This window comes from Electrophorus electricus, chromosome 23 (assembly GCF_013358815.1).
Source record: "Electrophorus electricus isolate fEleEle1 chromosome 23, fEleEle1.pri, whole genome shotgun sequence".
Taxonomy (NCBI): domain Eukaryota; kingdom Metazoa; phylum Chordata; class Actinopteri; order Gymnotiformes; family Gymnotidae; genus Electrophorus; species Electrophorus electricus.
This window is the reverse complement of record NC_049557.1, coordinates 2,650,175-2,670,569: the sequence shown is the minus strand read 5'-3', so window position 1 is coordinate 2,670,569 and position 20,395 is coordinate 2,650,175. Positions and strand designations below refer to the sequence as shown.

Here is a 20,395-nt window from a genome sequence, read left to right as displayed (position 1 = left end):
GGGAGAGGACATTCATCATTGCGATGTCCTATCTCCATATCAGGAGGTGGTTTACGCATTCTACAAACCAGTTCGACTGATCTGTATAGATAACGCATATCAGGAATTATCACAAAACGCAGGAAACGAAAAGTTCAGTTTGCACAAGTTTTATCAACTTAAGATACCCAAACTTTATTTTACCTCCTTACTGAGCAAGTCAGCATTTTTATATGTGCGCTTTTAGAATCACACTCTTCGATTATTTAAAACAAATTCTCAAAAGGGAGGTTCCCCTTGCTACGGTCGAAATAGGAACAACTAATCGTCATTGCCCAAGGACAAAACGTTACAGCACGCAGGCACAGATGTAGTTTAGTCACGTAGTACATGCAGGCGTCGCCGCTTGCCATCCATGCAGATGGTTGGCCAATAGGCTCACAAAAAAATATGACGCTAGGCAACGGATTGGCTGAACTGGCATATCTAGACTATTTCCTCCCAGAAACAAACATCTTACTCATCAAAAACACTTTCTGTGCCTTATTGGTTTATTCAAATGGCAATCAATGTTACACGGGAATATGATTGGCTTGTAAAATATTAGCCCCACCTTTATCTTTTCTGGTGAAGTTTGCTGCACGAGTGTTCCTAGTGTTCGTGGGGGAAGGGACTGGGAGCTTCATAAACAAGTAGGCAGTAGCTGAGTCTAGCATAACAGAAATGTCCCGTAGAAGATTAGGCAACTTAGGCCGTGCTCTGTGGCAGAAAAGCTGCAACACGTCGCTCTGTGCAGGATTAAAGATTCCTGCTTTTGCCTGTGGCAGCTTCGCATCAGCTCAAAACGACCCGAAATGCTGCAAAGAAAGACACAATAACATATCTCCAACAAACGTGGCAGCTAACTCCCATTCGGTTCCACCCGCAGCAACATCGCATAGACACCACGTCGGAGGAAAGCTGCGAGGGGAAGAATCTCTCGCAAAGTCTGGGAGGGCATTTTCTTCAACTGCCCCTCAAATCGACCACAAAACTTACTTGTGGGGAAGATACACCGAAATGAAACGACTCGTGCACGGTGAGCCGAATGTCTTTTATACACGACGTTTAATCGGCTCCGATTGTTGGTAAGATTTGTCCAGTCATGATATGATTATTTTTTGACGATGGGTGCTGGCACTATTCACTTAGTTCTCTGATTTGTTTTAAACGTGGGCAATCGTAATCGAAGCTGCCTTGTAAAGCGGATCCTAATAATCTATTTAAATGTTTGATGCTAATAATGTACATCCCCCTCAGATTTGATTCCCCCCGGAGTATGCAATCTGCTCAACCCCTCCACCATCTACGCCAACAATGAGGTGAACTTGGAAGAGGTGGACATCTACGGCTTTGATTATGATTACACTCTTGCCCTTTACTCCGACTCTTTGAATGAAATGATCTACAACAAAGCACGACAGTTCCTGATAGAACACTACAAGGTCTGTTCATCTTTATGAACATTGTGTGAAAATATTAATATCTCTTCCCTTTTAAATCATTGAATAAGTGAAGGAGTCTGAATTTTTCACTATGTCAAGTATTACAGTGCCAAAATGCAATTTTGCTTGCTAAGACTGCTGTGTATTTGAATAAATTTAGGATACTGTATTAAATGTTTCTTTACTGATAACATCTTGATCTAGTCATATGATGATTCTGATATGTTTCATGTTTGATAATCATGATGGCTGGGTTCTTGCTTGATTCTTTTGTAGTATCCTCAGGGTATCAAAAAGTACAACTACATCCCTAACTTTGCAGCTCGGGGTCTTCATTATGATATACAGAAGGTATATCCTGAGTACACTGTGAATGACAATTTTGAAATAATGACATTATCCATGTTTTAGAAATTATTTTTAAGAGGGGGTGGCTGTGTTCCACTGAGTGATGAGTTGTCTGTGTAATTTAGGGTCTTCTGATGAAAATAGATGCCTTCCATTACATTCAGATGGGTACAGTGTATAGGTAAGTTGTCCTATATTTCAGCAAACATTGGTCTTATGCGCATTATGAAATTAGGGCTGTAACACCTTTTATTAATTGTATTAATGTATAGATTGGATTCCCTGCCATTTCAATTGCCTCTGCCCTCTGATAACAATTCCACATCAAACTGCTCAAGTGCTTATTCTCAAAGGACTCAAAATGACCCAGATTATGCTTTTTAAATAACACTGCATTATTCTGGGCCTGAACATTTTGTTGTCATTTTTGTTTATGTCAGTGACAATCTGTTCCACTGACCTCCCCAAAACTACATTCCATTTTCAAGGTGCTAATGCACACGATATATTCTGCATGCCTACTATTTGATAAAACAAATCACATCTAAAGAGAAATGTGAGCAAACGTTCAGCTGTATATGAAGGCAAAAAAATACAATGTTGCACATTTTGACTTCCAGAACTTTAACTTTAATTGGACTGATACAAATAAACCTAAATCTGTTTGACTCAAAACAACAGTTTAATCCTAATTGGGTTAAGATGATGCTTCAGACCTCTAATTTGAGATGTTTTCTACAAAAGGGGTCTGAAGCCTGTTCCGGATGAGGAAGTCATGCGCTTGTATGGAGGTTCCAACCACGTCCCTCTCCACCAAGTCAGCGGCTTCTATGGCAAGGTTATTGTTCCTTCTTGTTTATTTGCGTTAAAAAGGCTGCTGCTCTAGGAGTAATAGAGTGTTTCCTTTTGATCTTTACATACATAATGTGCTTTCCTTCATTGCTGAAATGTCTCTAGAAAACAAAGTATGACCGCCCTCAGTGCAGTTTCCGTCTTCGTGCTTGGTCTGTTCACATGAAAATGTTGTCAAAGATTTAATATACTTCTCTCTGTCATATTGGTTTACTTACTACACTAAAACTGTTTTTGTTTTGGGTCTGATTTCTATAAGTTCTGTAAACAATGTGTTACTCTACAACGTCTTAGTAGACCAAATAAATGCACTTAACATGGAAAAAAGTGTGCGTTATGCATTGTCTTTACTTACGGAGTTTGTTGTGTGTGTTCTCTCTCACTCCAATTGGATCCCACAGGATTAGCAATATTCGCCCCATTTTTCTAAATGACCAGATAAATGTGTGTACCATTGTGGAACTTTTTTGTTTTTTGTTTGATCTCCAGGGGCCCAAAATGAAGCAGTTCATGGATATTTTCTCCATCCCAGAGATGACACTTTTGGCTGCCGCTAATGACTACTTCATTTCCAGTGATATCGAATATGACCCTGTGCACCTCTACAAAGATGTGTCTGTAAGTGTGCTTTCAGTACTGTACCTTTACCATTCAGCAAATAAATATAAACATAATGCATTTTGAATGTAGAAATACAATTCTGGGCACAGAATGTTTCGTGTGATACATAAGTCAGTAATTGTTATACCAGTCTCTGGTACTCTAGTTGTCTAAAGTCAGCAGAGGAGTTTCTTAAAACTTGTAGTTGTACTGTCAGGGAAAACCAAACCTCATACATTCTCCACTGAATTGTGGTTGTGAGCAATTTGTTTTTATTCAGGTAAGTATCTTGGAACTGAACAGGGGGCTAGAGTAGTGGTTTGTTTTATTAAGCTGTGCTGCACAGTGGGGTGGAGTGGGACGAAGTATTCTGCTGTTCTGGTGTTTTTTCCCTGCCTTATCCTGCTTCGAAATGGACCCACTTATGTGTACAGAGAGAGTAGGGGGAAAAGTCTAGTTGACTGTCCCCACAGTGGGACACTGTGAATACGTAGCTGCTGCCAACCTCAATCTTCCACCCCACTGAACAGCCTGACAGACAAAGGTCTGCATTTAGTGGCCACACAGGATTAAATTGGGTTTGTTATGATTTCTCGCATAGAAGACTCTGAAAGTCCTTTTTTTGAAGACTTCACTATAATATTTGCGTGATAACAGAGTGTACCATCTATACCTAAATGCCTATGAAAAGGAGGGGGGGAAAAAACCCTGGCGTTCCATCAGAAGTAAAGCTCAGTCAGGCCTTTTTTTGGAGGGGCTAAATTTCTGTACAGAGGGCATAGTTATTGATTTGCATTTTTCCAGTTTTATATGCAGTAGTCTGTTCTAGGTGTTAAAGTGAAGCAATAAGTGAAATAAAAAGGCAGTGGTAGCTCAGTGGTTAAGGAACTCTACTTGTAATGGGAAGGTTGCCATTTCAAGCCCCACCACCAAGTTGCCACTGTTGGGCCCCTGAGTAAGGCCCTTATCTCTCAATTGCTTGAGTGTCCCAAATGTAAATGGTGCTGTTTCTCAGATGTCTTGTCTTAATCACACCATGCTAATGCTCTAAAGATTCACTGACTGTGTCTCCATAGGATGCTATTGGAATGGTGCACATCAAGGGCTACATGTACAAGTGGATAATGCAAGACCTAGGTAGGAATCTGGTATTTCATTTGCCAATAATATTACCAGGTTCACAGACCTGACAACTGTTTTGGAGACTTGAATTTTGTAAGCGCAAAGTAACTATATGTATGGTCGGTTTAACACCAGATGTCAGCAATTTGATTCAAGTTTGGGTAACTGTTTTGCAGTCTGTGCTGAAATCAGTGACTCTGTGCAGGGTTCACGTTACGCAACTCATTCTCACATAAGAGCTTTGTTTTGAAGCATGTTCCTTGGTTAGCCACACACGACATGGTCCCCCACTTTCATTTTAACATTTACAAATTTAAACACTGTCCACAGACAGGCTGAACAAAAAAAAATGTTTTGCAATCACATCCCCCTAAAGGTTGCTTAATTTCATGTATATACCCTGAGTATAACTAAAGTGTGGGATAATGTTCTTAAACTGACAGTTCCCCTCCTTTTCTCTCTCCAGAGAAGTATATCCTCAGAGGAGATGAGACTTATGCGGTGTTGCATCGGCTGGCCAGCAATGGGAAGAAACTCTTCCTTATTACCAACAGCCCCTTCAGCTTTGTGTGAGTTTCTATGAATCAGGCTCTGACTCTCACTTTTCTGAAAGCTTTGAGTGTGACAAGTGCAGACTGCACATGTGCAGGCGAGTTGGAGCTTCTTTAAGCAGTAGCCAAGGGCAAGGGTGTGCCATTTCCGGTGTATGAACACAGTGTTTTGTTTTTCCTGATCCTCTGCAGAGACAAAGGCATGAAGTACATGGTAGGAAAAGACTGGAGGGACTTCTTTGATGTCGTTATTGTTCAAGCCGACAAACCACATTTTTTTAACGACTGTATGAAGTACGTCCCTCAACCTTCCCCTTTTCCAAATATAATTTTCAGAAAACAGGGTTACCATATGTTCTGGAGTGAGAGAGCTGATAAAGTCTGTCTGTCAGTGAAGAGGCATTGTTCACATTTTTTTTTTTTTTTTGTGTGTGTGTGTGTGTGGTTTTTTTGTTTGTTGTTTTTTTCTTGTAACATCCTAATTGCTTTGTTCTCCACATTTCTAAGGCCTTTTAGACGTTTGGACAGTAATGGTGACCTCCAGTGGGACAAGATAATGAATTTGGACAAAGGGCAGATTTACAAACAGGTAATTGCTCTGTGGAAGTGTTTTGTTGCTACATGTTTGAGGTTCTTTTTGTGATCAGTAAATAACTGCTACCAACTTAAGATATTGGTCATCAAATATGGAACAGTACCAACTTTGTGGCTATCCTCACCATGTTCAGCCGATTTATAGTATAGCCATGTTTGCACAAACATTCCTGCATCATTTAGCTTAGTCATCTATAACTGTAGTCAAAATCTGGAATAGTTTATCTTCAGTCTCTGAGCAACGAGTACTGAAGCCATTTACTTGTGGGTGAATCATCTGGGAAACAGTATTTGGAGAACATATTAGAGACTCTTTGCTTGTGAAACCTATTTAACGGGAAATAAAGATTCTGTGCTGTAGTTTTCCCAGCACTGATCCTGTGTGAACTGCAGATTGATTAATGTCCCTGACTTGAGTTTTTCATTGTTGAGAAGGGTCAGACACTCAGTTTAACACACTTCAGCAGAGTCCATTGAGCACACACTGACTAAAGTCAATGGGCTTGGCGGGGGGGGGGGGTGACATCACAACATTACCTCTTGATTCCTTTGTGGGGTGGTGGTGGTGGTGGTTGTTGTTGTTTTTGTTGTCTTTGCTCCCCTTGGAGACGTCTGGCTTTGTTGCTGTGAAATGCCATGTCCTGGTAGTAATATTGGATAAAGTAACTCAGCTAAGGGACTGAATATTCTTGAACCTCCAATGGTTCTAACCCTTATTTATCAAAGGCATGTTAGGTGGCTTTTGTGAACTACTGCCTCATTTGTCACCTTTCCTTTAAACTCCTTGTAGAGCATTCTGAATTCCTTTGTGAGTGAGGGCTACCAAGCACACCAGAAAATAGCCCACAGTACTCTCTGAACAGCAAGCTTTTATGAGGTCGATTGGTCATGGCCATTGAACCTTTTATTGCTATGCCCTCAGAAGGGAGGTCTGGTAGGCTAGTTATCACCACAACTCCAAGCCTTAATACACTGCAGCTATGATAAAAAAAAAAAAAATTATTTTTTTGGTCAGACATTCTGCACAATTCTCGTCATTAGCAGTCCAGAGTGAACTTACAGTTTTTTTGTGTGTTTCTTATTTCAGGGAAATCTGGTTGATTTTCTGAAGCTAACAGGTTGGCGGGGCTCCAAGGTGTTCTATTTTGGGGACCATTTGTACAGTGACTTGGCAGTGAGTCCTCTTAATATTTGCTCTGTTTATTTCACTATGTCAGCAAGTATGCAGACTCCTTAATATTGAGTGACAGTTTTATTCTGCATCTAAATATTTTGTGGTGGGTTTTTTTTGGGGGAGGGGGTCGGCAGCATTGATTTTGTGTGACATCTCGTCATAGATGCATCAATGATTTAACATCATTAATATCCTTCACAGACGAACATTACACCATTACATTACATACATCAGTAATGGTGATTTTAATTAAAATGCATAGGACCTGATGCTGCGCCATGGGTGGAGGACAGGTGCGATCGTCCCTGAGCTGGAGGTGGAAACAAAGGTGGTGAATACAGAACAGTATGCGCGGAGTCTCACCTGGCTCCAGGCTCTCACTGGTCTTCTTGAGCGCATGCAGGTACATGTTGCATCTAACTCAAAATGCCTTTCCAGTGACTCTGCCCACTTCTATTCAGTTCCTGACATCACAGAAACGATCATAACGCAAAGCGCAGACTAACACAAAACAAGACTGGTCATGTCCATTATATATAAGTTTAGGGGTTTGATCAAATGGTTCAGTCTAGTGTTAACGCGGAAATTTTACCCTGAAGCAGGAAAACGGCAGTGTGTTGCTTTTTTGTTTGTGGAGTTTTGTCAACATTATTTGTTGCATGGAAACTTGAAATAAGTTGAAGGCTTTGTGCTTTTACAGAGCAAGGACATGCATTCCTGCCTGAGCTCTGTATTGATCTTGGTCAGCAGCTCTGTGTGTTCTTGCAGCTGTTTTAAAGTCACATGTTTCTGATTACCATGGCAATGTTGGGCTGGTTCTCACAGAAACATAAGTATGAGAGTTCTTTGAAACTTCGTGAATAATGTCAGCATTTTTGCCTCAGATGTACCGAGATCCCGAGTCCAAAAAAGTGCTCCAGGACTGGCTGAAAGAGAGAGAAGAGCTCCGGTGAGTGGCTTAAAATATGTGCAATGGATCAGAAATATGCACTATCAAAGTTAATAAAGAAGGGGTGTTGCAGGTTTAGGCTCACAAGGAATAGGAGTAACTTTTTCATAGCAACAGACCTTTTGGGAATGCTGTTATGCATGTATCGGACCATTTCTTGAACATTCCAGAAAGGCAGACTCCCGATCATGCTGAGTGTTTGGGAGTGGCCAGATACATGTCTCAAAAGGAGAATCTCGTCTAATGTGGAACAAAAGACTGTTCCGTTCCTTTAGGGTCTATTTTTGCATTAATTACACTAGTCTATTTTGTCTTGTTTTTTACAGGTCATTCTAGAATTTTTGCTCACTGTCCTGTTCTTTACAAATATGAGTCTAACTAGCCACATTGGCTAGCAAACAGGAAGGAACATTTGCTTACACCCATCCATATGTTTATTTGCAAGTATCCTACATCCATGAGGATGATGGTGAGGCACTTGTGTTGGTCATTCTTGTACATGGATCTTGCATTGCAATTTTCATGACTATTGTGGAGTTTACTTGCATGAGAGAATGTTTGCAATTCATGCATCAGTCTAGCTAATGTTAACCAGCTTTCTTGGTCATCTTGTTAAAACATCTGGGTTTAAGGTTTTTAATACAGATGAGAAAAGAACAAGCTAAGACCACAAATAAACAGTTTTTGTTTGATTTGGTTATAAACACACTCAAACCTGTTGAGTTCTTAAATACTCACTTCTAGGTTCTTTTTTTTGCATCCCTTGATCAGCAGTACTCTTCTGCACTATAATTTCACATACTACGACAAGAAAAACTTTAAAAAATACATCATGTTTGTTGTTCAAAATATGTTTTCATGCTCTAAGTAAGTCTTGTCCTTTTATTAAGCAGTGTCGCATGAAACATAGTAGATGCCACGTTTTATGCCATGGCACCTTTTTGGGAATTACCCAAGAGTCTAATTTATATCTCAAGGATTTCTAGTGTGAAGGATAGCTATAGAATGGACTGCCTTCCAGTTGTTAATGCTGTTGACATACGTGACAAATGCAATGTAGCCCATGGAAGGCTGGCAAATCTAGACTTGTACAGTAGTGTTTGCACACTGGTTATTTGATAGCAAATGTTTTACAAAACACTTCTGAAAGACGTTTGGCCAAACCTGTAGTTTGAGTATTTATTTCCTCTCAATTACCATAGAATTTATTTTTAAATAAAACCTTTTAAACAAAATGCATTTTTCATTTCACAATACATATCGATATGTATACATATTTAAGTTTTTTCCCTGTTGATTTTTAGTTCATTTTGACTTTCCTCTGTCTTAAAGTAAACTTAATATAGGCAAACGACTTTGTATGAATAACTAGCTATTGGTGACCACCTTCATTTTTTTCCCTTTGCACAGGGCTATCACCAAGAACCTGTTTAACCCCCAGTTTGGCAGCATCTTTCGTACGTGCCACAATCCCACATATTTCTCCCGCCGCCTTTGCCGCTTTTCCGATCTCTACATGGCCTCCATCAGTTGTCTGCTGAACTACGACCTGTCCTACACCTTCTACCCACGGCGCACGCCCCTACAACACGAGGCTCCGCTGTGGATGGACCAGCTGTGCACAGGCTGCATGAAAACGCCATTCCTGGAAGATATGGCCCACATACGCTAAAAAAAAAAAAAAAAAAACTGCCGCCATAAACTATCTACAAACGCTGTCGAATACCGCACACGTTAAACGCTGTCGAATACTGCACAAAAAAGAAATTACAGACAAGGAAAGGGTCCTGGACGTGTAGTAAGAATCAGGGTCACATCACTTCTGCGAGTAGGAAAATAAAAGGGCAGTTATTCCTGCCGTCAGCCCCTGGTGGAATGGTATTGTAGTCTTGCATTTCGAGTCAGGGTGTTGGCCGTGACTGCACCATCTGCTGGAGTTTCTGTTACTTAGCATTTGCAGTGTTTACGAGACTTTTACAGACGGTAAAGCTTGTGTGAAGAAGGCTGCATTTTGCTTGCAAGGACGTGGCGTTGTGCTTTAGCTAGCTAGCTAACACAGAGTGCTCGAGTCTGGATTGTTTAGATACCCGTTTTACCATTTTTTTGTCAGGTACCTCTAATATTTTTTTATAAGAGCATGAGTTACAAATGGGTTTAGTTAGGAGACATGGACTTTTTTTTTTAATAAAACGCAAGTTGGGAGTGGATGAGGCACCATATACTACTCCATTAATGAACGTGAACAAGCTTAATGAAAAAGTTTGAAAGCCAAGCATATTGAATGTGATGTTTGCTTTTTTTTTATAATCCTTGCAGAACCACTCAATTGGTTCGTTAGTTACATTTAAAAAAACAAATAAAATATACAATATCTTTTAATTTGCGCCCAGTTTTGTTGAAAAAAATCCTAGCTACGAAGTTAGCTAGCATAGCGATTTACCTTATTTTGCATTTTCTATATAATACAGTATTTCAAAAACATGAAAAGGTAAACTGACACACTGAACTAGTGGTAAACTTGTCAGGAGTGTGAGAGGCTGTCCAATAGCTCGCCGTGATCGTATAGTGGTTAGTACTCTGCGTTGTGGCCGCAGCAACCCCGGTTCGAATCCGGGTCACGGCAAAGCAACAGGATAATTCAATCTTTTGCATTTGTTATATTTCGTTTTTGTTTTTAGTGGCATGACCTTATCTATGTCAGAAATTGTCCAGAAATAAGCGGCAATTATATTGCGCCAAAATTCTGTGCTCCGACTCTTAGATTACTGTTTATAGAGCAACTAGTTTAGTTTCAAAAACATAATGCAATTATGAGTAATTGATCTCATCTCTCTTTTTCTTTTTCAATGGAACGAAAATAACTGCTTGTAAATACCATATATTATAGTCTAATCATTTTATGACTTCGAGATCAAATGATGTAATGTACATTATGTCATATCCTGTTACACAAGGCGATGCACTGCTAGCATCTCGGCAATGAAGCTTCTCTGACTCCTGCTTGTCAGAGAAAAGCTGTCACGGGCAGAGCAAATGTCAAGAAAAGCAATATCAACTCGGTATTTTCAATAAAGGTCTACACGTGAAATCCTGTAACACTTTCGGTTTGTATATTTTCCGTTTCTAGTTTTCATGTCTTTCTTTTTTTTTTTTTTTTCCCGAATAGTTAGCAATAAATTTAAAGATTTTCGAGCACTTGTTTTGTTGCACCATCTTTTATTTTGAAGCCTGCCAACGGGAAACTGGTTGTTTTGCCTCGCTCTTACAGGATTTTCACCGAATGTGTCAAGCTTTGCTAGACAGGGGAAAAAAATGGGTACTGTCACTAAGGTTGTTTAGCAACATTTTCAGCCTAACTCGTTGATGAAGGCGGATAATTCTTGAACAAGAATTTCAAAGTGGACTACCCACCATGTCGACCGAGGAGGAGCGGGGGGTGGTTCGTGTCAAAGTCAAGGTGAGAAATTGTAAAGAACCAGTGAAAGCTAAGTAGCCTGAGATCCTCAAGCGGACACAGCTAACTAGTTAACCTAGCGCACCCTAGCAGATACTGGACAATAACATAACGTTTGCTGAGTAGCCAGCAAGCTGTCCGTGGAAGTTTGTCCAAAAGACAATTTATGAAATGCTGCCACCCTAGAATTTACTAGCTATCAGATCCGAGAAATCTATCTATCTATCTATCTATCTATCTATCTATCTATCTATCTATCTATCTATCTATCTATCTATCTATCTATCTATCTATCTATCTATCTATCTATCTATCTAAATGTAATTTTACATGTAGTTAGGTAGCTATCAACGTCTGTGGTTCCCTAGCTAACATGGTTACCTGTTTCCTTATAGCGGTTAACTGTCAGTGTTATGATGGATATTGGCTTGATCGCAGCTATTTGTTATTCAGTCTTGTCAGTGTGACATTATTTTTAAATCTTCCACAGTTAAGGTAATTTTATTCGACGTTGGTGAACACCTGCCTATGTAGCCTGGATTAGGCTGTGATTACTTTGGCAAAAATTTGGTGTAGCGGCACAGACGAGCTAATAAACTGATTTCTGAAGACGCACTTATAAGGGAACTCTTATTAATGAAAAATTAATTACTCGAGTGCTGAGATTGAAAATAAGACACTGGAACATACGAATATCAGCATATTGTGTTCAACTTTGAACTTTGTTCTTTTCTAACTGTGCTAGAGTTATAATTCCCATAACATATATCTGCTTATTTGCAACCAGAATGAGGTAGAGGTGAATTCATTTCAGAGTCTCTGCCAAAGCTGGAACAATATGTTGTGTCTGACATAAAGAAGTGATCATCTTTTAAATACATTATTTACAGTGCCTAACGTTTTTATGGCACTGATGATTATTCAGTAGTTGGTTGCTTACTGTTGATATTTGCATTTTTGCTACATTGAGTTGGTCTAGGCCTTGTGGTACTATACATGCAAAATGTGTGGATATTGGATTCAGTCTCAGTCCTTGTTTTGTCTTTATTCACATAGAAGTGTGAGGGAATACTGCCTGTGGAGTTCCGCTCATTTGCAGTTGACCCACAGATAACATCCCTAGAAGTGTTGCAGCATATCCTAATCCGAGCTTTTGAGCTCAATGGGTGAGTGTGTACATAAATGTGGAAGTATTGACTACTGATTCAACTATTCAATATGTTCACATCACTGTAATCTCTTCAGTAACTTGGTGATAATTAACAGCAATGTTAAGAAAGAACAATGTTAATGGGTTAAGCTAATCCTTTGCTTTGCATAAGTTTGGTGAGCTCAACCAGTGTGTACACTTTGGGACAGATTTATGCTAACAAGTTGAGAGAAATAATTGAGAATCAAATTTAGAATGTGTATATTTGTCACAAATGTGTATCTGTTTTAAGCATATGGAATGTCTTAATTTAAAATGTTAATTAATTAGTTCATTAAAGTGCTTCATTATTGCTGATGGTAACTTTGACATTTAATGTGCTTATACAAATATGTCAAAATTATAAATATATTTCTGTTTCTCAGACGGCGCAATTTTGGCATTAGTTACCTGTCCCGTGACCGTGCGGGTGTGGAGGTCTACCTCTCCCTCCTGTCAGACTGGGATTTAGATGCAGCATTTGTCAGTGCAGCTAAGCCCTATCTTCAGCTCAAGATGGATATCAAACCTTCGGAAGACAGTGAGTCAATTCCTCATTGCCCCACATGGGTCATCAAAATTGTATCAGAACCCAGACTTGGTCTTTTGTTGACAATGGTATTCTGAAACACTGAAAATTGATCAACTTTTGAAGAAACGGAAAACCTGCAGATAAAAAAAGATAAATATTATTGGATATTTCCCTTTCAGAGGGAGTCTCTAAAGTGAGGATATTTGGATATAGGATTACTTCAGAGTTTATCTTAACTAGTCTGATTTGAAGTTTGAAGCTTATTATAAGTGCTTTTAAACTTTTTCTGTTTATGTCTCCAAACACACATCTGCAAAGATCTCTATTGAATATAAGGGTCATTTGGTTTCAGCAGTTAATGCTGTGTGTTGACCTTTCCATCAGGTCCAGTGCTTGAGGACTGGGACATAATCAGTCCGAAAGATGTGATTGGTTCTGATCAACTGCAAGGGGAGAAGAGGTCACTGGCGTCCACTGCTCTTCCCTTCACCCAGTCACTGCTGTCCCAGGTTACTGATGACGTTCTTCACCCTGTCAGCCAGCTGTTTTACCAGCCAGTCTCTGCTGCATTCAGTCAGGTTCCTCATCTCCTAATGCCATCATACTGTAACTGAAGGCAGTTTCCCGACATGTTGTGAAGATTTAAATTGCCAGGCACAGTGTATGATATGAGAGGATTGTTAAACTTGTTTTGGGAAACAGCATGTTGCCTCCTTTAATTTCAGTGAACTGCAGCATTACATAAATAAAGCAGTTGTAAGTAGTTCTGTCTCTTTCTCGATCTCTATCCCTTTCTCTTTCTCGCATTTTCAGATGGGTAGGACTTTATCTAGGGTTCAGCAGGCTTTGAGTTGGTCCTATGGCGAGGAGGTTAAGCCATTTAAGCCCCCTTTGAGTGATGCAGAGTTCCACAGCTACCTGAATAGCCAGGGTCAGCTGACACGCCCAGAGGAGCTACGACTACGTATTTATCACGGTGGGGTTGAGCCCTCCCTGCGCAAGGTGAGTTAGAGATTGAATGACTTTGTATATCAGAAACATTAGCCGCTAATGTCCTAATGAGGTAATGTCTGAAGAAATCTAAAAACTGTAAGAGCATCTGGTTGTGTTTAGGTTTTTTTGTTTTTTTGTTTTTTTTTTCCCCAATCAACCATAGAAGCTTGACAGAAATGGATTCTTTAAAACCCATAATGTATCAAATAAAAATAATTGTAATAAATGGGAAACAGAATTAGTACTACTTCTTAGTGTTTGTCAGTGTACCTTTTACTAATAATAATAACAACAATAATAAGTTTATATAGCATCTTTTACAAACTCAAGGTTGCTTTACAGTGACAAAGATTGAGAGAAAAAAATAATCGCCTTTTTTCCATTAGGTAGTGTGGCGGTACCTTTTAAACGTGTACCCAGATGGTCTGACAGGGCAGGAGAGGATGGACTACATGAAGAGAAAGACGAGAGAATATGACCAGCTGAAGCGTGAGTGGACAGCCCGGGTCAGCCCAGAAGATCTAGAATTTATTAGAGGCAACGTGCTGAAGGACGTACTCCGAACAGACCGAGCCCATCCTTATTACGCTGGCTCTGAAGACAGCCCCCACCTAACTGCTCTAACTGACCTTCTAACCACCTTTGCTATCACACATCCACAGGTGTGCTTTCTTTACTTATGTTTTTAAAGGGTCAATGCAAGTTATTCACTCGAAGATTGTAAATATATAATGCATAAATTGGGGTGGAAAATGAAACATGCCCATAACAGGAGAGAAGATGAGGAAAACTGAAATTCTTGTTATTTTTATACTATTCTGACACCATTTTTGACTATATAATAATGTGCAAAACTCTTAGGCACGTAAGCAAGTCTAAGGTAATTATTTGAGAACTAAATGATTTATGTGCATGCAAAACATATAACACACAAATAAAGACTACTACAACAGAACATTAAAGCAGATAATTAATTCAGTAAATAGAAATTACAGGCAGATGTTACATCCTGAAAGGCATTTCTGACTGCCGGCAGTGAAAATAACTTTAAATAGACCAAAATAAAATTTAGACCTGCTTTTGTCCACTTACAGCATAGGCAGCACAAAGTCCCATCCCAAGCTTAATTGAAACTATGACAGGTCACTTGGACAGGAGGGAAAAACACAAAAAGTCAAAAGAAGAAGCAGCTTAGAAGAAATGACCATGGTGCATCATTTTTTGGTTAAGCAATTAAATCCTTACTACCCTGACAAACAATTATAAACACAAATTTCTTGGGAGACCTTTGCACAGCACTATAAAAAAGGTAAATCACTTATTTAATGTTCCTTAGGAGTAAAGTTGTGAAATGGAAATAATTTTTAAATGTTTTAAGTGTTTTCAATTATTTCCATACCTTTATCCTCTTGGTGAAACTGGTTGTCATACAGTTATTACTTTATTATTACTCCTATGCAGTAATGTGGAGATTATTAATTTTCCATTTAAATCAAACATAGTCAATCAGCTGGACATGTTTGGAAACATTTCATTTATGAGTTTTGGACACACAGCTATAAAGTTAATCTAGGTAACAAGTATTAGATACTTTTGGATGCTATTCCACAATTTCACATACTTGTCTCATACCGCTTTCAGTAGTTATGTAATATCTCAAGGACTTGATGATGTGTTTTAGAACACCGTATAATTTACTGTCATTTAAGTAATCAATATTACACTCTAGTGTCCATCCTTCATGGATAACTAGAGTTGCTTTTTTCCTTTGAATGTGAAATTGTACCATAAAGCTTTAACCTATAAAGATGATGATGTAGTTCACCTTGGGGCTTATATTTTTATTCATTCAATGCCATTTTACAGAATAGTTTCATTTAAATTTATATTCTGTACCTATGTTGTTTAAAGCAAGTAAATGTAGTTTTGAGCATGTGTTTCTCAAAGGTTTTAGGTGAAATAAGCTTCCAGTACTTTAATTCACCATTACCTCATAGTTCTGGTGCAAAAGAAAAACAGGAAATATTTGACACCAAACATGTGTTGGCAGTTTTAATACATTTGGTGTAAGTGGAAAATTGTGGAAAATTGATTGATTGATTGATTTTATTTATTTATTTTAACCAGACCTTTTAACAATTCTGTAATTAAACAAATCATCTAATCTTTTCATGAGGTTTATAACTGATTGACAGTTTTCAGCATTGTTGTCTAAAAAGATATTTTTCTTTCATAGGTGTCTTATTGTCAAGGCATGAGTGATATTGCCTCTCCAATCCTTGCTGTCATGGACAATGAAGCACATGCTTTCATCTGCTTCTGTGGCATCATGAAGCGCCTTGAAGGCAACTTTCGCCCTGACGGGCAGCTCATGTCCGTCAAGTTTCAGCACCTCAAGTTGCTCTTGCAATACTCAGACCCCGAGTTTTATGCCTACCTGGTATCCAAAGGCGCAGATGATCTCTTCTTTTGCTACCGCTGGCTGCTACTGGAGCTGAAGAGGGAGTTCGCCTTCGACGATGCCCTGAGGATGCTGGAGGTGACCTGGAGCTCTCTGCCTCCAGACCCGCCCGAGACAGAAGTCGAGCTTCTTGGTCCGCCGCTCGAAGCAGAGCAGCCCCTGAGCCTCGATTGTGGCTGTCAAATCTTGGCGAACAATGAGCTAGACAAAGCGCAGACGGAGAACCAGCGGCGACGGCACATGCTGAGACCGTCTCGAGAGGAGGCAGACGGTGGACGTGACCTCAGCTTGGATGTGGAAAGGAAAGAAGACAAGGGTTATAGTAGGGAAAGTGAAGGGGAGTATGGTGTGGATTCTGTTGTGAAGAGTGATGCCCCTGTGCCTACACCTCCTTTTGAGAAGCAATCCAGTTTTGGAGAGTTTAAGTACTACAGTGCTCGAAACAAGGACAGTTTTGAGATTAATGAAAATGATCCCCCTGATCTCTTATTATCTGTAGTGGAGTTTCAGTCCACACATTCAGTGTTACCTCTCACAGTCCGCCAATCCACAGAAGACAGTGAGGATGATCCTGGAGAGAGACAGCCATTGATAAGCAGTAATGACAATATTTCATCTCCTGAGATTGAAGAGAGAAGCTGCCCAAATGGACAGACAGCCTCCCCTCTCCCTCCAACTTGTGTGTCAAGTTGGAAAAATGGATCCCCTCAGTCTTCAGTGACATCTCCTTCAATGTCCAGTTGGAGAACAGCGTCCCCTGAGGTTCCAGCATCGAAATCCGCCTCTTCCTCTTCATTTATGGGGGGAAGCACTGTCTCCCCCGATAAGGCATTAGCTAGATTGGCCTCCTCGACCTCTGTGTCAAATGGAAGTGGAGCACACTCTCCATCAACACCCACAGGGAAGCCTGCAGTTTCCTCCCCATCACTCAGCTACAGTCGCTCCTTGCTCTCTTCCCCTGTTTTATCCTTTGGCAAATCCCCTTCTCTGCCTAAACCTTTCTCTAGCAACCTTCCATCACCATGCAAACCTCCAGGTACTGGTATGAACTCTCCAAACACATCCAAACCAGAGGGTGGGAGCATTAAACCCTGCTCCCTTCCTCCTCCTCAAGAGTTTGGAAAGGGAAATCCCTTCATGTTGTTCCTGTGCCTCTCCATCCTGCTGGAGCATCGTGACCATATCATTAAAAACAGCTTGGACTACAATGAGTTGGCCATGCATTTTGACCGCCTGGTCCGCCGGCACAACCTTAGTCGTATCCTACAGCGCGCCAAGGCTCTTTTCGCAGACTACCTGCAGAGTGAGGTGTGGGACTCAGAAGAGGGTGACGAAGTCAGCTTGGACTCCCCAACCATGGCTATAGGTTCACCACACACTCCCCGCAGGCCTGCCTTTTCCAACATGCAGCCTACTATGGCCACCTCCCCAAACTCTACCTATAACCTGGCCTCCACAATTCCGTCCCCTGTGACCCCACCCACCCTTTCTCCCTCATCCTCATGATTCATTTCAACAGCACCTCCAGCAGCCATCTCTACCATGTAAGCAGACAAAGGTGAAAACGAAGGAAAGTTATCAACTACTTTTATGTTCTTCATGTTTTACCAGTTCTGTTTGTGGCAAACCAAAGCCGAGCAAGCGCTTTCCCTTTTGCTTTAAGGTTTTCTGCATCGTATGTTTTTCTGTGTCTGTCAGTGTTGAGGGTTGTTTTTGGTTTTGGTTTTGGGTTTTTTTTGTGCTACACATGTCACTCACTGTACTGTATGGAATTCTGTTTATCTTGCACTTTATATTTTGTCCGTTTAGAGGGCATGACCAGTTTACGTCTTAATGAGTTATGTAAATAAAGACTTATTACAGAAGGCCACAGGAACTTGACCAGCTGGAGGAACTTTCAACAGCAACAATAGTGCTCGACTGACAAAAAAGAGCTGCTATCTGGTCAGTCTGAATCTCTGGAGACTATTTTCCTGATCCACTTTTGCCTCCTTTAGTGTTTATTCAAGACCACAATCAGTGTGTTTAACTCTGAATTACAAGTAAATTAACCTTCATCACTCAAAGTGTGAGTGTATCTACACCATGCATTCAGTTTGGGTATCTATCCATGTATTTACTGTTTACAAGAGTGCAAATAATGTCTCTCTTGACATGAGAGCATTATTTGTATCTCCCATTTTTATTTTACATTTTCAGTGAGCAGTAATCTTTCTTATAACTGGAGTTTGTAAATGATCATTTTTAAATTATTGCACACACTGAAGATACTGAATCATTGAAAGATTTTTCAGCTAAACACCTGACCACATCTGAACCATTTGTCTGCGGTTGCACATCTATTCAATAAAAACATTGGCAAATGTCCCCATTGAAAAGAACACCATCACTGTAGTCACTTAGAACTTCTGCCCTGAATGTACAAATAAGTAGTAGTATTATTTGAAAATGGTTGTTGAACCAATTTTGCCCTCTAGTTTTGTGAAGAAGTGTCTCTTTTTTTTTAGATTGTATTATTTTTTACCTTAAAATAATCTCTTCTACCAAAGTATTTTTCCCATTTCCAGCATGTTTCAACACATTGGGGCCATCTCCATAACATGATGGTTTCTGATTAATTGTAATTTTAAAATGATGTAGCTTAATTGCATTCAACACATTTCATTGGCAGAAAATGTTCACTTCCTAGTGCATTTCTCGTACTGAACCTTTTCACGTTGTAACAGCAAGTATTCTTTCCTTTCTTTTTCCCATTGAAGTGCTAAAATCCTTTATAAGTCCTGCACATGGACCAAAGGAATTTTCCTTAAAAATGCAACCATTTTTGGCCTTGTGCTTCTGTATGTTCTTTAAAACAATGTATGATTGTTGTTTTTTTGTTATCTTTGTTCCTGTACATAGAATTCTTCAGAACATTAAATTATTCCCATTAAGAGATTTGCTGGAGTGAATGCTAGCAATACCCATATTTATACAATACGTTCATTTCAGACTTTTATTACACTGTTCCAAATATGTTATCTAATTTAAGATTGAACAATAAAGAATTAAGCAAGCAAATGGAAAATTACAATACAAAATAAACTTTTCTGTAATGAATGGATGTATTAGTGATTCCTACAGTGACAATCACATTGCACCTCATAATTTCATGACAACCTAAAGCAAAACTTGGTGTGCATATTTTATTCAGTTCCTTTCTGTCTGATTTATACATTGTTTTTAACAACAGACACTGGACAACCATACTCAAAGGCAAAGCAAATCCTTGGGGTGATGCTGGGTAGCAGTGTTCATACAAACAAGAGTGCTGATAAGTTGAAATAGACATGTAAAGTAGCTACATAATTAAATCTATTACATTATGGTAGTACATTTAGCATGTACTTTATATAAGCTAGTGTTATTCATATGGATTTTTTATGCTAATATTCAATCAATGTTGTTCACAGCATTAATTAAGTGTCAGGTTAAGCAGATCCATGTAGTCGAGGTGGAGACACTTCTGCAGTGCTGACATGACATTATTATGTAGAAATATCTAATCAGGCAGCATTTTTAATGTATTTATTGATAGAGAAACAATGCATTTGCGCCTGTAGTTAATTTTGTTTTTTATTTCTCAATGAATAATCCACAATAAAACCTCTGCCAAATATTTGTTAGTCAATTCTTATGGCTTATAAGTTACTCTTATTACATATTATAGCAAGTTAAAGTTAAAAGCAAAAACAGCTTTATTCATTATGTTATTAGTTTGTATCTGGTGTTGACCAGAGAAGGTCAACACCAGAGCCTTGGTTCTTCTCAAGGTTTCTTTCTCTTGCTCTCAGGAGTTTTTCTTTACCACTGTTGCCTTGGGTTGTTAGCCTGGACCCAGATCATCTGTATACAATATTTCTATAAAGTTGCTTTTTGCAAACACATGCTATAAAAAAGCCCTATAAAAATACATTTTAATTTGAATAAATAGGCTGTATTTACAATGGATATGAAACATTAAACACATTATATAAGCAAACAAGAGGAAATACTATGTTCTCTTAGAATTTAGCTCATTTCCAGATAGACATGGGGTCTATGTAGGAAAGTATATAAAATAAATTATATGAT

The 20,395-nt window shown here is 39.3% G+C and overlaps 2 protein-coding genes and 1 non-coding gene across 5 annotated transcripts; all 3 read left to right on the top strand.

The window, feature by feature from the left end:
* The first annotated feature begins 634 nt into the window (after positions 1 to 634).
* nt5dc2 (5'-nucleotidase domain containing 2) lies at positions 635 to 10,032 on the top strand. The gene is made up of 14 exons (XM_027033124.2): positions 635 to 1,057; positions 1,279 to 1,463; positions 1,740 to 1,814; positions 1,937 to 1,992; positions 2,556 to 2,649; positions 3,153 to 3,281; positions 4,340 to 4,400; positions 4,852 to 4,954; positions 5,129 to 5,230; positions 5,444 to 5,525; positions 6,618 to 6,704; positions 6,967 to 7,107; positions 7,589 to 7,653; positions 9,064 to 10,032. The coding sequence occupies exons 1-14, from the start codon at positions 703 to 705 to the stop codon at positions 9,323 to 9,325; spliced, it is 1,797 nt and encodes a 598-aa protein (XP_026888925.2). The 5' UTR covers positions 635 to 702; the 3' UTR covers positions 9,326 to 10,032.
* A 100-nt stretch (positions 10,033 to 10,132) lies between these two features.
* tbc1d25 (TBC1 domain family, member 25) lies at positions 10,133 to 19,855 on the top strand. 3 transcript variants are annotated; one of them, XM_035521902.1, is made up of 8 exons: positions 10,133 to 10,757; positions 10,922 to 11,110; positions 12,164 to 12,273; positions 12,683 to 12,837; positions 13,213 to 13,406; positions 13,642 to 13,830; positions 14,208 to 14,483; positions 16,058 to 19,855. In XM_035521902.1, exons 2-8 carry the CDS (start codon positions 11,066 to 11,068, stop codon positions 17,786 to 17,788), a joined length of 2,700 nt encoding a protein of 899 aa, XP_035377795.1. In that variant the 5' UTR covers positions 10,133 to 10,757; positions 10,922 to 11,065; the 3' UTR covers positions 17,789 to 19,855. The 3 variants fall into 3 exon arrangements, with proteins under 3 accessions (XP_035377795.1, XP_035377794.1, XP_035377797.1); XM_035521901.1 differs by having other exon boundaries at positions 10,133 to 11,110; XM_035521904.1 differs by having other exon boundaries at positions 10,133 to 11,110; positions 13,213 to 13,337; positions 16,058 to 19,854.
* trnah-gug lies at positions 10,205 to 10,276 on the top strand. The gene has a single exon. It is a non-coding gene; the product is annotated as a tRNA-His (tRNA).
* Positions 19,856 to 20,395: the final 540 nt, after the last annotated feature.

Coding starts and splice junctions, on each gene's coding strand:
- nt5dc2 (XM_027033124.2), top strand. CDS start 703: ATGTCCCGTAGAAGATTAGGCAACTTAGGCCGTGCTCTGTGGCAGAAA. Junction 1,058..1,278: donor AATGAAACGACTCGTGCACG/GTGAGCCGAATG, acceptor CATCCCCCTCAG/ATTTGATTCCCCCCGGAGTA. Junction 7,108..7,588: donor GTCTTCTTGAGCGCATGCAG/GTACATGTTGCA, acceptor TTTTTGCCTCAG/ATGTACCGAGATCCCGAGTC.
- tbc1d25 (XM_035521902.1), top strand. CDS start 11,066: ATGTCGACCGAGGAGGAGCGGGGGGTGGTTCGTGTCAAAGTCAAG. Junction 12,274..12,682: donor CGAGCTTTTGAGCTCAATGG/GTGAGTGTGTAC, acceptor TCTGTTTCTCAG/ACGGCGCAATTTTGGCATTA. Junction 12,838..13,212: donor TATCAAACCTTCGGAAGACA/GTGAGTCAATTC, acceptor CCTTTCCATCAG/GTCCAGTGCTTGAGGACTGG.